General features: G+C 62.1%; 1 protein-coding gene across 3 annotated transcripts in view; it reads right to left on the bottom strand.

Annotated features, from left to right (window-relative positions):
- The window catches only part of CAD (carbamoyl-phosphate synthetase 2, aspartate transcarbamylase, and dihydroorotase), a 46,522-nt gene that overhangs the window by 22,442 nt on the left and 9,716 nt on the right, over positions 1-14,364 (bottom strand). For all 3 annotated transcript variants that reach the window (XM_050951486.1, XM_050951488.1, XM_050951489.1), the window contains exons 5-10: positions 13,277-13,418; positions 12,743-12,914; positions 10,908-11,093; positions 8,117-8,229; positions 7,415-7,557; positions 121-252 (exon numbers count right to left, since the gene is read on the bottom strand). In XM_050951486.1, coding sequence (XP_050807443.1) covers positions 121-252; positions 7,415-7,557; positions 8,117-8,229; positions 10,908-11,093; positions 12,743-12,914; positions 13,277-13,418 — 888 coding nt within the window. The remainder of the gene's footprint in view (positions 1-120; positions 253-7,414; positions 7,558-8,116; positions 8,230-10,907; positions 11,094-12,742; positions 12,915-13,276; positions 13,419-14,364) is intronic.

The following is a 14,364-nucleotide window of genomic DNA, read 5'->3' as shown; positions in this document are numbered from 1 at the left end:
CATGTGGTTTTCAGGGAGGCTCGGACTCCTGGCCACACCCTGCGTCCCACAGGGCGGCTCCCATCAGCTCCAGGCCAGTGCACAGGCCCCCCCCGGCCCCCTCCCCAGGCTGGGGCTCACCTGCGTGACGTACTCCGGCGTGAGGGGCAGGAAGTACACCTTGTCGGCCAGCCCCTTGGAGGTCTGCACCGTGGCGATGTTGGGGTTGATCAGCACGGTCTGGATGTTCTCCTCCTTCAGCGCCTTGATGGCCTGGGGGAGGAGGGGGGAGCACCATGACAGCCCACAGTGTCCCTCCCCCGTATCCCTCCGCCACCCTCTGCCCCTTCACCCAACCCTCCCCCCGTATCCCTCCCTGCATCCCTTTGCCCAACCCTCCCGCCCCATATCCCTTCTCCATCCTGTCCAACCCTGCTGTCCCCATATCCCTCCGCAACCCTCTTCCCCTTAACCCAACCCTCCCGCCCCATATCCCTTCGTCATCCTGTCCAACCCTCCTGTCCCCATATCCCTCCGCAACCCTCTGCTCCTTCACCCAACCCTCCCGCCCCATATCCCTTCGCCATCCTGTCCAACCCTCCTGTCCCCATATCCCTCCGCAACCCTCCGCCCCTTCACCCAACTCTCCCGCCCCATATCCCTCCGCCACCCTCTGCCCCTTCACCCAACCCTCCTGCCCCATTTCCCTTCGCCATCCTGTCCAACCCTCCTGTCCCCATATCCCTCCGCAACCCTCTTCCCCTTCACCCAACCCTCCCGCCCCATATCCCTTCGCCACCCTCTGCCCCTTCACCCAACCCTCCCGCCCCATTTCCCTTCGCCATCCTGTCCAACCCTCCTGTCCCCACATCCCTCCGCCACCCTCTGCCCCTTCACCCAACCCTCCCGCCCCATATCCCTTGCCATCCTGTCCAACCCTCCTGTCCCCATATCCCTCCGCAACCCTCCGCCCCTTCACCCAACCCTCCCGCCCCTTATCCCTCCGCCACCTTCTGCCCCTTCACCCAACCCTCCCGTCCCATATCCCTTCGCCATCCTGTCCAACCCTCCTGTCCCCATATCCCTCCGCCATCCTCTGCTCCTTCACCCAACCCTCCCGCCCCATATCCCTTCGCCGTCCTGTCCAACCCTCCTGTCCCCATATCCCTCCACCACCCTCCGCCCCTTCACCCAACCCTCCCGCCCCATATCCCTTCGCCATCCTGTCCAACCCTCCTGTCCCCATATCCCTCCGCCATCCTCTGCCCCTTCACCCAACCCTCCCGCCCCATATCCCTTCGCCGTCCTGTCCAACCCTCCTGTCCCCATATCCCTGCACCACCCTCCGCCCCTTCACCCAACCCTCCCGCCCCATTTCCCTTCGCCATCCTGTCCAACCCTCCTGTCCCCACATCCCTCCGCCACCCTCTGCCCCTTCACCCAACCCTCCCGCCCCATATCCCTTCGCCATCCTGTCCAACCCTCCTGTCCCCATATCCCTCCGCAACCCTCCGCCCCTTCACCCAACCCTCCCGCCCCATATCCCTCCGCCACCCTCTGCCCCTTCACCCAACCCTCCCGTCCCATATCCCTTCGCCGTCCTGTCCAACCCTCCTGTCCCCATATCCCACCACCATCCTCTGCCCCTTCACCCAACCCTCCCGCCCCATATCCCTTCGCCGTCCTGTCCAACCCTCCTGTCCCCATATCCCTGCACCACCCTCTGCCCCTTCACCCAACCCTCCCGCCCCATATCCCTTCGCCATCCTGTCCAACCCTCCTGTCCCCATATCCCTCCGCAACCCTCCGCCCCTTCACCCAACTCTCCCGCCCCATATCCCTCCGCCACCCTCTGCCCCTTCACCCAACCCTCCCGCCCCATTTCCCTTCGCCATCCTGTCCAACCCTCCTGTCCCCATATCCTCCGCAACGCTCTTCCCCTTCACCCAACCCTCCCGCCCCATATCCCTTCGCCACCCTCTGCCCCTTCACCCAACCCTCCCGCCCCATATCCCTTCGCCATCCTGTCCAACCCTCCTGTCCCCACATCCCTCCGCCACCCTCTGCCCCTTCACCCAACCCTCCCGCCCCATATCCCTTGCCATCCTGTCCAACCCTCCTGTCCCCATATCCCTCCGCAACCCTCCGCCCCTTCACCCAACCCTCCCGCCCCTTATCCCTCCGCCACCTTCTGCCCCTTCACCCAACCCTCCCGCCCCATATCCCTTCGCCATCCTGTCCAACCCTCCTGTCCCCATATCCCTCCGCCATCCTCTGCTCCTTCACCCAACCCTCCCGCCCCATATCCCTTCGCCATCCTGTCCAACCCTCCTGTCCCCATATCCCTCCGCAACCCTCCGCCCCTTCACCCAACCCTCCCGCCCCATATCCCTCCGCCACCCTCTGCCCCTTCACCCAACCCTCCCGTCCCATATCCCTTCGCCGTCCTGTCCAACCCTCCTGTCCCCATATCCCACCACCATCCTCTGCCCCTTCACCCAACCCTCCCGCCCCATATCCCTTCGCCGTCCTGTCCAACCCTCCTGTCCCCATATCCCTGCACCACCCTCTGCCCCTTCACCCAACCCTCCCGCCCCATATCCCTTCGCCATCCTGTCCAACCCTCCTGTCCCCATATCCCTCCGCAACCCTCCGCCCCTTCACCCAACTCTCCCGCCCCATATCCCTCCGCCACCCTCTGCCCCTTCACCCAACCCTCCCGCCCCATTTCCCTTCGCCATCCTGTCCAACCCTCCTGTCCCCATATCCTCCGCAACGCTCTTCCCCTTCACCCAACCCTCCCGCCCCATATCCCTTCGCCACCCTCTGCCCCTTCACCCAACCCTCCCGCCCCATTTCCCTTCGCCATCCTGTCCAACCCTCCTGTCCCCACATCCCTCCGCCACCCTCTGCCCCTTCACCCAACCCTCCCGCCCCATATCCCTTGCCATCCTGTCCAACCCTCCTGTCCCCATATCCCTCCGCAACCCTCCGCCCCTTCACCCAACCCTCCCGCCCCTTATCCCTCCGCCACCTTCTGCCCCTTCACCCAACCCTCCCGCCCCATATCCCTTCGCCATCCTGTCCAACCCTCCTGTCCCCATATCCCTCCGCCATCCTCTGCTCCTTCACCCAACCCTCCCGCCCCATATCCCTTCGCCGTCCTGTCCAACCCTCCTGTCCCCATATCCCTGCACCACCCTCCGCCCCTTCACCCAACCCTCCCGCCCCATTTCCCTTCGCCATCCTGTCCAACCCTCCTGTCCCCACATCCCTCCGCCACCCTCTGCCCCTTCACCCAACCCTCCCGCCCCATATCCCTTCGCCATCCTGTCCAACCCTGCTGTCCCCATATCCCTCCGCAACCCTCCGCCCCTTCACCCAACCCTCCCGCCCCATATCCCTCCGCCACCCTCTGCCCCTTCACCCAACCCTCCCGTCCCATATCCCTTCGCCGTCCTGTCCATCCCTCCTGTCCCCATATCCCACCACCATCCTCTGCCCCTTCACCCAACCCTCCCGCCCCATATCCCTTCGCCGTCCTGTCCAACCCTCCTGTCCCCATATCCCTGCACCACCCTCTGCCCCTTCACCCAACCCTCCCGCCCCATATCCCTTCGCCATCCTGTCCCACCCTCCTGTCTCCATATCCCTCCACCCAACCCTCCCGCCCCATATCCCTTCGCCGTCCTCTGTCCAACCCTCCTGTCCCCATATCACTCCGCCACCCTCCGCCCCTTCACCCAATCCTCCCACTCCATATCCCTTCGCCATCCTGTCCCACCCTCCTGTCCCCATATCCCTCCACCCAACCCTCCCGCCCCATATCCCTTCGCCATCCTGTCCCACCCTCCTGTCCCCATATCCCTCCACCACCCTCTGCCCCTTCACCCAACCCTCCCGCCACATATCCCTCCGCCACCGTCTGCCCCTTCACCCAACCCTCCCGCCCCATATCCCTTCGCCATCCTGTCCAACCCTCCTGTCCCCATATCCCTCCGCCACCCTCTGCCCCTTCACCCAACCCTCCCACCACATATCCCTTTGCCATCCTCTGTCCAACCCTCCTGTCCCCATATCCCTCCGCCACCCTCTTCCCCTTCACCCAACCCTCCTGCTCCATATCCCTTCGCCATCCTGTCCAACCCTCCTGTCCCCATATCCCTCCGCCACCCTCTTCCCCTTAACCCAACCCTCCCGCCCCATATCCCTTCGCCGTCCTGTCCTACCCTCCTGTCCCCATATCCCTCCGCCACCGTCTGCCCCTTCACCCAACCCTCCTGCTCCATATCCCTTCGCCATCCTGTCCAACCCTCCTGTCCCCATATCCTTCCACCACCCTCTGCCCCTTCACCCAACCCTCCCGCCACATATCCCTTCGCCATCCTCTGTCCAACCCTCCTGTCCCCATATCCCTCCGCCACCCTCTGCCCCTTCACCCAACCCTCCCGCCCCATATCCCTTCGCCGTCCTCTGTCCAACCCTCCTGTCCCCATATCCCTCCGCCACCCTCCGCCCCTTCACCCAATCCTCCCATTCCATATCCCTTCGCCATCCTGTCCCACCCTCCTGTCCCCATATCCCTCCACCCAACCCTCCCGCCCCATATCCCTTCGCCATCCTGTCCCACCCTCCTGTCCCCATATCCTTCCACCACCCTCTGCCCCTTCACCCAACCCTCCCGCCACATATCCCTCCGCCACCGTCTGCCCCTTCACCCAACCCTCCCGCCCCATATCCCTTCGCCATCCTGTCCAACCCTCCTGTCCCCATATCCCTCCGCCACCCGCTGCCCCTTCACCCAACCCTCCCGCCACATATCCCTTCGCCATCCTGTCCAACCCTCCTGTCCCCATATCCCTCCGCAACCCTCTTCCCCTTCACCCAACCCTCCCGCCACATATCCCTCTGCCACCGTCTGCCCCTTCACCCAACCCTCCCGCCCCATATCCCTTTGCCATCCTGTCCAACCCTCCTGTCCCCATATCCCTCCGCCACCCTCTGCCCCTTCACCCAACCCTCCCGCCCCATATCCCTTCGCCATCCTGTCCAACCCTCCTGTCCCCATATCCCTCCGCAACCCTCCGCCCCTTCACCCAACCCTCCCACCCCATATCCTTCTGCCACCCTCTGCCCCTTCACCCAACCCTCCCGCCCCATATCCCTTCGCCATCCTGTCCAACCCTCCTGTCCCCATATCCCTCCACCCAACCCTCCCGCCCCATATCCCTTCGCCATCCTGTCCCACCCTCCTGTCCGCATATCCTTCCACCACCCTCTGCCCCTTCACCCAACCCTCCCGCCACATATCCCTTCGCCATCCTCTGTCCAACCCTCCTGTCCCCCTATCCCTCCGCCACCCTCTGCCCCTTCACCCAACCCTCCCGCCCCATATCCCTTCGCCATCCTCTGTCCAACCCTCCTGTCCCCATATCCCTCCGCCACCCTCTGCCCCTTCACCCAACCCTCCCGCCCCATATCCCTTCGCCATCCTCTGTCCAACCCTCCTGTCCCCATATCCCTCCACCACCGTCTGCCCCTTCGTCCAACCCTCCTGTCCCCATATCCCTTCGCCATCCTGTCCAACCCTCCTGTCCCCATATCCCTCCGCCACCCTCTGCCCCTTCACCCAACCCTCCTGCTCCATATCCCTTCGCCATCCTGTCCAACCCTCCTGTCCCCATATCCCTTCACCACCCTCTGCCCCTTCGACCAACCCTCTGCTCAAACCCCTCTGCCTCTTCCCAACCCTCGTATCCCTCCACCATCCTCTTCCGCCATATCCCCCTCGCAGGGCCGGCTCCAGGCACCAGCCGACCAAGCACGTGCTTGGGGCGGCACCTTGGGGCAGGGCGGCGCTTGGGTTTTTGGTTTTGGTTTTGTTTTCGTTCGGTTCGTCGGGGCAGCGCTGGAGGGTGTTTTTTTTTTGGTTCGGCAGCATGGCGCTGGGGTGGCGGTGCTCGGAGGGGGGTAGGGGCTTGGCGCGGTGCTGGAGGGGCGGGGGCTGGCGCGGTGCTCGGAGGGGGGTAGGGGCTTGGCGCAGTGCCTGGGGGTGGGGCTTCGGGCAGCGTGGTGCTCTAAGGGGGCGGGGCTTCAGGCAGCACGGTGCTGGGGGGTGGGATTTCAGCGGCACAGCGCTCGCAGGAAGTACAGTGGGGCGGCGCTCTTCTTTTTTGCTTGGGGTGGTAACAAAGTTAGAGCCGGTCCTGCCCCCTCGGCCCCAACCCTCCCGACCCATATCCCTTCACCACCCTCTGCCCCTTCACCCCAATCATTTTGTCCCCATATCCCTCACCCACTCTCTGCCCCTTTGCACCTACCCCCTCTCCCGACTTTGCACTAACCCCGTGACACATCGTACTTCAAAATAACATCCTCTAACCCCCATCTTTGTACAAGACGTAACTATAGACAAGTGGCAACGTCTGCCTCGCAGGGTATCATTTGAGAAATCCTGATCTGTTGAGTGTCATTGTTCTGCTAATAGGTGGGTATCACCATCCTCTATGAAGGTGTGAAAATCTGCTCTGTTCCTGACCCGCGAGGTGAGTCTGGGGCAGACTAGCACCTCACAAGCAACAAAGGAACTGACATGGCCAAGCTGCTCGGAGAGTCACCAGCAGGGGAGTTGTAAACAAGACAATGACAGTTCCCCCAAGGACACTTTGCAGCTCCCGCAGGCCATGGGACTGCCTAGCCCTATGGCCCAGCAGATACTTTTCCAGGACAGAGGGTCGGAGTATAAACGGGGGAATCGACCTCTGTCCAGGCCGCGTGACCCCCTGAAAGGGAAAGAGCTAACGCTGAACTGCGGGGAGGGGTCCCAGGCCGAAAGGAGATAGCCTGTGAAACGTATCGCAGCACGCAGCCAAGCAGCTTGTTCTGCTCTTCCAATGACCAGCCCTGGCAAAGTATAAGAATTACAGCAGGAATAACAGAGCTCGGGGAGCTAACTACTTCCACCTTCTAGGCCCACAGTGCTTATAATCACTTCCCCGCGCTCGTACACTTGGTTCAGCATGTGAGCAGGGGACTAGCCGTCGCCTTTTGGCGGAGCAACAGGCTAATTCATGAGCTTGCATCAAGCCGGGGGAGGCGCACATTTCTGGGGTGCAAGGCTGGGGGGGTTGTGGGAGTCACCCTGGATAAAGGTCACGAGTGGCACTTCGCTGGGGAGCCTCTACATGCAGATGGCTCGAGAGCAGGGCTGGAGGGGCTGCTGGTCACTAGCAGAGGCGGGCTGGAGCCAGCCTGGGCTTGAGGGTTAAGGGGACACAGCAGCTTCACTGTCTAACTTGTACCCTGGGGGGGTGTCAGCCCCCCTACCCCTTGCCCCCTTTCCACCAATCCCTCTACTCTCACATCCCCCTGCAGCCCCTGTCCCTGCCCCACCTCTCAGTGCCCAAGTGAGCCCAAGAGCACCCAGAGGACTCACCTGCGAACCGGAGTAGTCGAACTCCCCAGCCTGCCCTATGGAGAGGCCCCCCGAGCCCAGGATAAGCACCTTGCGGGGCCGGGCTCCGTCCCTGTCTGCCGGGGGCTCCTTGTACGCCAGCCACTCCTGCAGCCTCTGGCGCACTGGGGAGAAAAGCCAGGCCCGGCGGCCGTTAGCCTGGCCAGTGGATTGGGAGCATCTTCAGCAGGGCCAAGGCTCAGGCCACGCTCCCACTGCGGACACCCACCCAGGGCATCACCCGGCTCTCCCCCCTGCTGGCATCACCACAGCCTGATGGTGCCACCCAGGGGGGCAGAAGGGCAGACACGCCGCTGCAGCCTGAGCCTGGTGCTCCTGACGAGGTGGAGAGGCCAGGAACCTCCATGGAGTGGGGTCTGGCTCCCTGCGGGGGCGTCCGGTGCCTTTGTCCATGGCATCACGAGGGGCTCAGGGAAACATTCCCTAGAAGTGCCCCACGTCGCCGCAGTCACATCCAGAGGCCCCTCATCTGGAGCCTGCCCTTGCCTCAGAGGGTGGCATGGCACAGCAGCACCCATGGGGGCAGGGCCCTCCCCCCACTGCTCAGACACGAACCACTAAAGACCGGCTGGGCCGCAGGGGCCGGGGGAGTCTCCTCCCAGGGCACAGCCCGTGGGCCAGGACCCAGCTCAGCACGACCCCCAGGGCCAGGCCAACTCCCACCTGTTCTGGAGTTCTGGCTGCCAGCGCTCAGGTCCCGCACAGTCTCCAAGAAGATGTCAAAGAGGCCCACGAGGTCTGTAGGGCCAGCCCGGTGCTCTGGGTGAAACTGAACGCTGCAAGGGAGTGCCAGCCCAGGTCAGACACGCAGTGCTCCCCGCCACCCTCCGCCAGCCTAGGTCAGATACCACCCCCCCCACCACCACCACCTAGCCCGTGCCAGACACGCAGCGCTCCCCCCACCCCACCCTGACCCACCAGCCCGGGTCAGACACGCACTGCCGCGCCCGTCTGCCCACCCCACCAGCCCAGGTCAGACACGCACTTGTGAGGACGTAGGGACTGTCTGTGTGGGGGTGAGAGAGCCGGGGAGGACTTTAGGTGAGGGACAGGACCTAGGCCTGTAACCTGAGCCAGGTAAGGGGGGAGGGGTGTCAGTACCTTTTGCCCAGGAAGCTGGACAAAGGAAGGGGCCGGCTGGAGGGGAGTTAGTTCAGTTTCGGTTTGGGGCTGGGTCACACCCCCCTATAAGATGCTCCCCTTTTCATGTCACCGGGAAAACTGCTCAGGACCTAGAAAGAGAGGTCAGGGACATGCTGGCTTTGGGGGTGATCCAGCCGTCTTCCAGCCCTTGGGCCTCGCCAGTGGTGCTGGTCCCCAAAAGGGATGGGTGGATCCGGTTCTGTGTGGACTATCGAAAGCTCAATGCCATCACTGTATGCGATGCCTACCCCATGTGCAGACCTGACGAGCAACTAGACAAGCTGGGAGGCGCTCGGTACCTCACCACCATGTATCTTACAAAGGGCTACTGGCAAGTGCCGCTGGACGCAGATGCCAGGCTGAAATCGGCCTTTATCACCCCTCTGGGGCCCTACGAGTTTCTGACCCTGCCCTTCGGCCTCAAGGGAGCGCTGGCCACCTTCCAGCGCCTGATGGATCAGCTACTGCGGGGGATGGAGAGTTTTGCCGTAGCGTATATTGTCGACATCTGCGTCTTCAGCCAGACCTGGGAGGACCACGTGTCCCAGGTTAAACAAGTGCTGGACCGACTCCAGGAGGCTGGGTTAACCATAAAGGCTGAGAAGTGCAAGGTGGGGATGGCTGAAGTATCTTACCTGGGCCATCGGGGGGAGCGGCTGCCTAAAGCCAAGGCCCGCTCCCCAAACCAAAAAGCAGGTCCAGGCCTTTATTGGGATGGCGGGGTACTATCGAAGGTTCGTGCCCCACTTTAGTGCCATAGCCGGCCCCATCACTGAGCTGTGCAAGAAGGGGAAGCCAGACAAGGCGGTCTGGACCAAGCAGTGCCAGCAGGCTCTCCGGGCGCTGAAGGAGGCTCTGGTTAGTGGCCCAGTTCTGGCAAACCCTTTATGGTGTTCACCGACGCCTCAGACACGGGACTGGGGGCGGTGTTGATGCAGGAGGATGAAAAGGGGGAGACACCCCATCGTGTACCTGAGCAAGAAGTTGCTACCCCGGGAGCAGAACTACGCGGCCATCGAGAAGGAATGCCCAGCCATGGTGTGGGCCCTTAAGAAGCTAGAGCCATATCTCTTTGGGCGACACTTCACCGTGTACACCGACCACTCTCCCCTGACCTGGCTGCACCAGATGAAAGGAGCCAACGCCAAGCTCCTGAGGTGGAGCCTGCTCCTGCAGGACCATGACATGGACGTGGTCCATGGGAAGGGAAGTGCCAACCTGACAGCAGACGCGTTGTCCCGGAGAGGGGGCCCTGAACTTCCCCAGGTCACTGGGCAGAGTGACCCCGCTCAGTTCAGTCTCGAAGGGGGGAGAGATGTGATGGAGTAGGGGCTGTCTGTGTGGGGGATGGGAGAGCCAGGGATGTCTTTAGGTGAGGGACAGGATCTTTAAGCCTGTAACCTGAGCCAGGTGGGGTGGGAGGTGTGTCAGCACCTTTTGCCCGGGAAGCTGGACAAAGGAATCGGCCGGCGGGAGGAGGGGCAGTTCAGTTTGGGTTTGGGGCTGTGGGGCGGAATTCAGGGTATCCTAAGCTGGGATCCAAGCACCCTGAACCCCCAGAAGGACTCCATTGAGGGGTCCTGACTGCGCCTACAAGCTCTGCTGTAACCTGCATTCCTGTTGTCCAATAAACCTTCTGTTCTACTGGCTGGCTGAGAGTCACTGAGAGTCCCAGGAAGAGGGGTGCAGAGCCGGACTCCCCCACCCTCTGTGACAGCACTGCCACGCCCATCTGCCCACCCCACCAGCTCGGGTCAGACACACCCCACCCGCCCCATGCCAGACAAGCAGCGCTTCCCCCCACCCTCCCCGGCCAGCCCAGGTCAGACACACACTGCCGCACCTGCCCACCTGGGTCACACACATATTGCCGCGCCCGCCCGCCCCACCAGCCCGGGCCCCCCCCCCCCCCCCCCCACTAGTGCCAGACAGGCAGCACTCCCCTGTCCCCCAGCCCTAGTCAGACACACACTGCTGCACCCCACCAGCCCGGGTCAGACACCACCACCATCCCCACCACCACCAGTGCCAGGCAGGCAGCACTCCCCTGTCCCCCAGCCCTAGTCAGACATGCACTGCTGCGCCCCACCAGCCGGGTCAGACACCACCTCCCCCCACCAGTGCCAGACATGCTGCGCTCCCCTCCGCACAACATGCACTGCCCCACCCTTGCTAAGACCCTGCTACGCAGCACCACAAGCCATGCCACAACCAGTCTCCTCTGCTCCCTGACATCGCTGTGGGGCCATCCAGGCACAGCTGAGCCTGATGCCGTCCCCTGGGGCACCCAGGACCCCCCCTGCACTCCCACCTGAAGAAGGGCTGGGTGTGGTGCACCAGGCCCTCGTTGGAGTGGTCGTTGGCGTTGGTGAAGAGCGCGGCCCAGCCCGGGGGCAGGCTGCCTGGCTCCACCGCGAAGCCGTGGTTCTGCGAGGTCATGAAGCAGCGCTGGGAGTCCTCGTGGATGCAGGGCTGGTTGTGGCCTCGGTTCCCATACCTGGGGGCAGGAGTGGAGGGGTCAGCAAGGGCCCAGGGCCCAGGCCCCAGACCTGGGGAGCTTGTGACTAGCTGGTCACAGCCCCCCGCCCTTGGGAATGGGTGGCTTGCCCGAGGCTCTGCCCAGGGAGCAAGGGGCCCAATGGAGCCATGTGGGGCAGGCTCAGGGAAGATGGGAGCAGCGAGCAACAGGCCTCCCCCCGCCGAGTGACCCCCCGGGCTGGGCACAGCGTCCAGGGAGACAGGAGAGGGCAATCCATGCCAGAGCCTGGTGCGGCGCCTGCTCCCCCCCAGCTCTGTGATTTGATCCAGATGCTCTATTCCTACATCCAGGGCATTGATAAAGCTGGGACACCAAAGTGGCGCCAGAACAGACCCCTGCGGAACCCCACGCAGGACCCCCCTGCCATCGACACCGTCCCATTCACAGGGACTCGCTTTGTGGGCCTCCGACCACCTCTAAGCATAGGAATAGCCACGGTCCATCCAGCGCAGTATCCTGTCTGCCGACAGTGGCCAGTGCCAGGTGCCCCAGAAGGAGTGAAGCTAACAGGCAATGATCAAGTGATCTCTCTCCTGCCATCCATCTCCATCCTCTGACAAACAGAGGCTAGGGACACCATTCTTTACCCATCCTGGCTAATAGCCATTGATGGACTTCACCACCATGAATTTATCCAGTTCTCTTTTAAACCCTGTTATAGTCCCAGCCTTCACAACCTCCTTCGGCAAGGAGTTCCACAGGTTGACTGTGCGCTGCGTGAAGAAGAACTTCCTTTTATTTGTTTTAAACCTGCTGCCTGTTAATGTCATTTGATGACCCCTAGTTCTTGTGTTATGGGAACAAGTAAATAACTTTTCCTTATTCACTTTCTCCACATCACTCATGATTTTATAGACCTCTGTCATGCCCCCCCTTAGTCTCCTCTTTTCCAAGCTGAAGAGTCCTAGCCTCTTTAATCTTTCCTCATATGGGACCCTCTCCAAACCCCTAATCATTTTAATTGCCCTTTTCTGAACCTTTTCTAGTGCCAGTATATCTTTTTTGAGGTGAGGAGACCACATCTGTACACAGTATTCGAGATGTGGGCGTACCATGGATTTATAGAAGGGCAATAAGATATTCTCTGTCTTATTCTCTATCCCCTTTTTAATGATTCCTAACATCCTGTTTGCTTTTTTGACCGCCTCTGCGCACTGCGTGGACATCTTCAGAGAACTATCCACGATGACGCCAAGATCTTTTTCCTGACTCATTGTAGCTAAATTAGCCCCCATCATATTGTATGTAGAGTCGGGGTTATTTTTTCCAATGTGCGTTACTTTACATTTATCCACATTCAATTTCATTTGCCATTTTGTTGCCCAATCACTTAGTTTTGTGAGATCTTTTTGAAGTTCTTCACAATCTGCTTTGGTCTTAACTATCTTGAGCAGTTTAGTATCCTCTGCAAACTTTGCCACCTCACTGTTTACCCCTTTCTCCAGATCATTTATGAATAAGTTGAACTCCGTATCCACGTAATGCAACTTTGCCGAGCCCGCTTTGCTCCAGCAGCCCCCAGCTGGCATGAGCAGGGGAGCTCCATGCTGGGCATGCAGTGGGGCAGGGGAAGGGCTGCCTGCGGCGCTCAACCCCGGCACACTCACTTCATCTTGTAGGTCTGGGCACCGATGGCCAGTGCGAGCAGCTGATGCCCCAGGCAGATACCAAAGACGGGCTTAGGTTGGGGCTCAGCCAGCAGTCGGCGCACGTTGGTGATGGTCTGTGAGCACGAGAGCGGGTCCCCGGGGCCATTGCTGATGAACAGCCCATCAAACTCTGCAGGGACAGGACGGGTCAGCAGCAGGGCAGCACCTATGATCCCCCCAGCCTCCCTGATAGCCCCGCCCCCTGGGGTGCCCCCACCATCCCTCACCCCTCCAGGGCACCCCTGCCTCCCCGTTATCCCTGCTCCTGAGTGCCTCCGCCTTCCCCCAACCCCCCTGGGGTGCCCCTGCCTTCCCTTGTGCCAGCAGCCCCCCACACCGGGCACCCTGCCCCATCAGCACCAGGGGCCCTACGCTCAGCCATCCCCAGCACCCCACACGTGCCGGGCACACTGCCCCGGTACCCCACACTGGACACTACACCGTCAGCTGCTCTCACTGATGGGCCCAGCCCCCTCCACCAGAGCCCCTCACCTGCACTGTCCAGGGGGTGGTCCCAGGGCACCACAGTCACAGCTGCCCCCCGCTGGCACAGGCACCGGATCTGGTTGAACTTCAGGCCACAATCCACAGCCGTGATCCTGACTGAGCCACTGGGGTTGAACACTCTGGGCTCCTATGGGGAGAAAGGATGAAGGAGGCCAATGGCAGGCCAGCCAAGAGCCCGCGCGACTCCCTGCCCCACCCTGGAGCTGAGGGGAGAAGGGGACGGGGTGAGGGGAGGAGCCCAGGGTCACAGATCCACGGGAACAAGTGCTACACCCCAGCTGGGAACAGTCTCTTGTGGGACCCCCTCAAGGGCCAGAGCCCCAGGGGTCCCACTCTTCCTGAGGGTCTGCCCCGCAGCCGCATTGCCTCCAGCGCCCGGCTTCACACCAGGAGCTGAGCCCGTGGGAACCAGACGTCTCACCAGGGAGACCTGCCCACTCCTCAGGGACACCCAGCCAGGATTTCAGCGACACTGCCTGGCGCTTTGCAAACTGAGCAGGGTTTATTCGTCACCCGGAAACGGCATTGGCAGCTCTCAGGTTAGCACGGAGAAACGAAGGTTAAAGCGAGTCCGTTCTGGTCCAGTCAGAGCCACCCAGCAGCCAAGCTGGAGTGACTCCGCTTGGGGATCCGTGTCTCCATCAGACACCTGCTTCAGTACTTGCCTGCTCCGGTATCCCCCCCTTCAGTCCTTGCCTGGCCTGGCTCAGGCCTGGTCTGCACTAGGAACGTTCCTGGGCACAGCTGCATCTCTCGGGGTGTGGAAAACCCAGTCTCACAGCTCTGCTGCCCCAGCCACCCACGCAGACAGCGAAAGGCGTCTTCTGTCTCCCTCCCAGCCAGCACTGGGTTTGCAATGGTGCCATGGCATCATGGTGCCCAGGCCAGACTCAAAGGCCTTGACCCCAGACCGGGGCCCTGTCCCACACAGACCCCACCCCCACTCAGCCTATTCTGTGGCTCAGCCCATTGCTCACTCCACCACCATTCCCCCACCACACCCCCGCACCCTGCAAGCGGCAGGCAGGGCCTGGGGCAAAGTAGGGGAAGGCGGGAAGAGGGAGGGGACCAAG

The sequence above is a fragment of the Gopherus flavomarginatus genome, chromosome 4 (genome assembly GCF_025201925.1).
Source record: "Gopherus flavomarginatus isolate rGopFla2 chromosome 4, rGopFla2.mat.asm, whole genome shotgun sequence".
Taxonomy (NCBI): Eukaryota; Metazoa; Chordata; order Testudines; family Testudinidae; genus Gopherus; species Gopherus flavomarginatus.
Note: the sequence above shows the minus strand (reverse complement) of the source record. Positions and strands in the feature narration are given on the sequence as shown.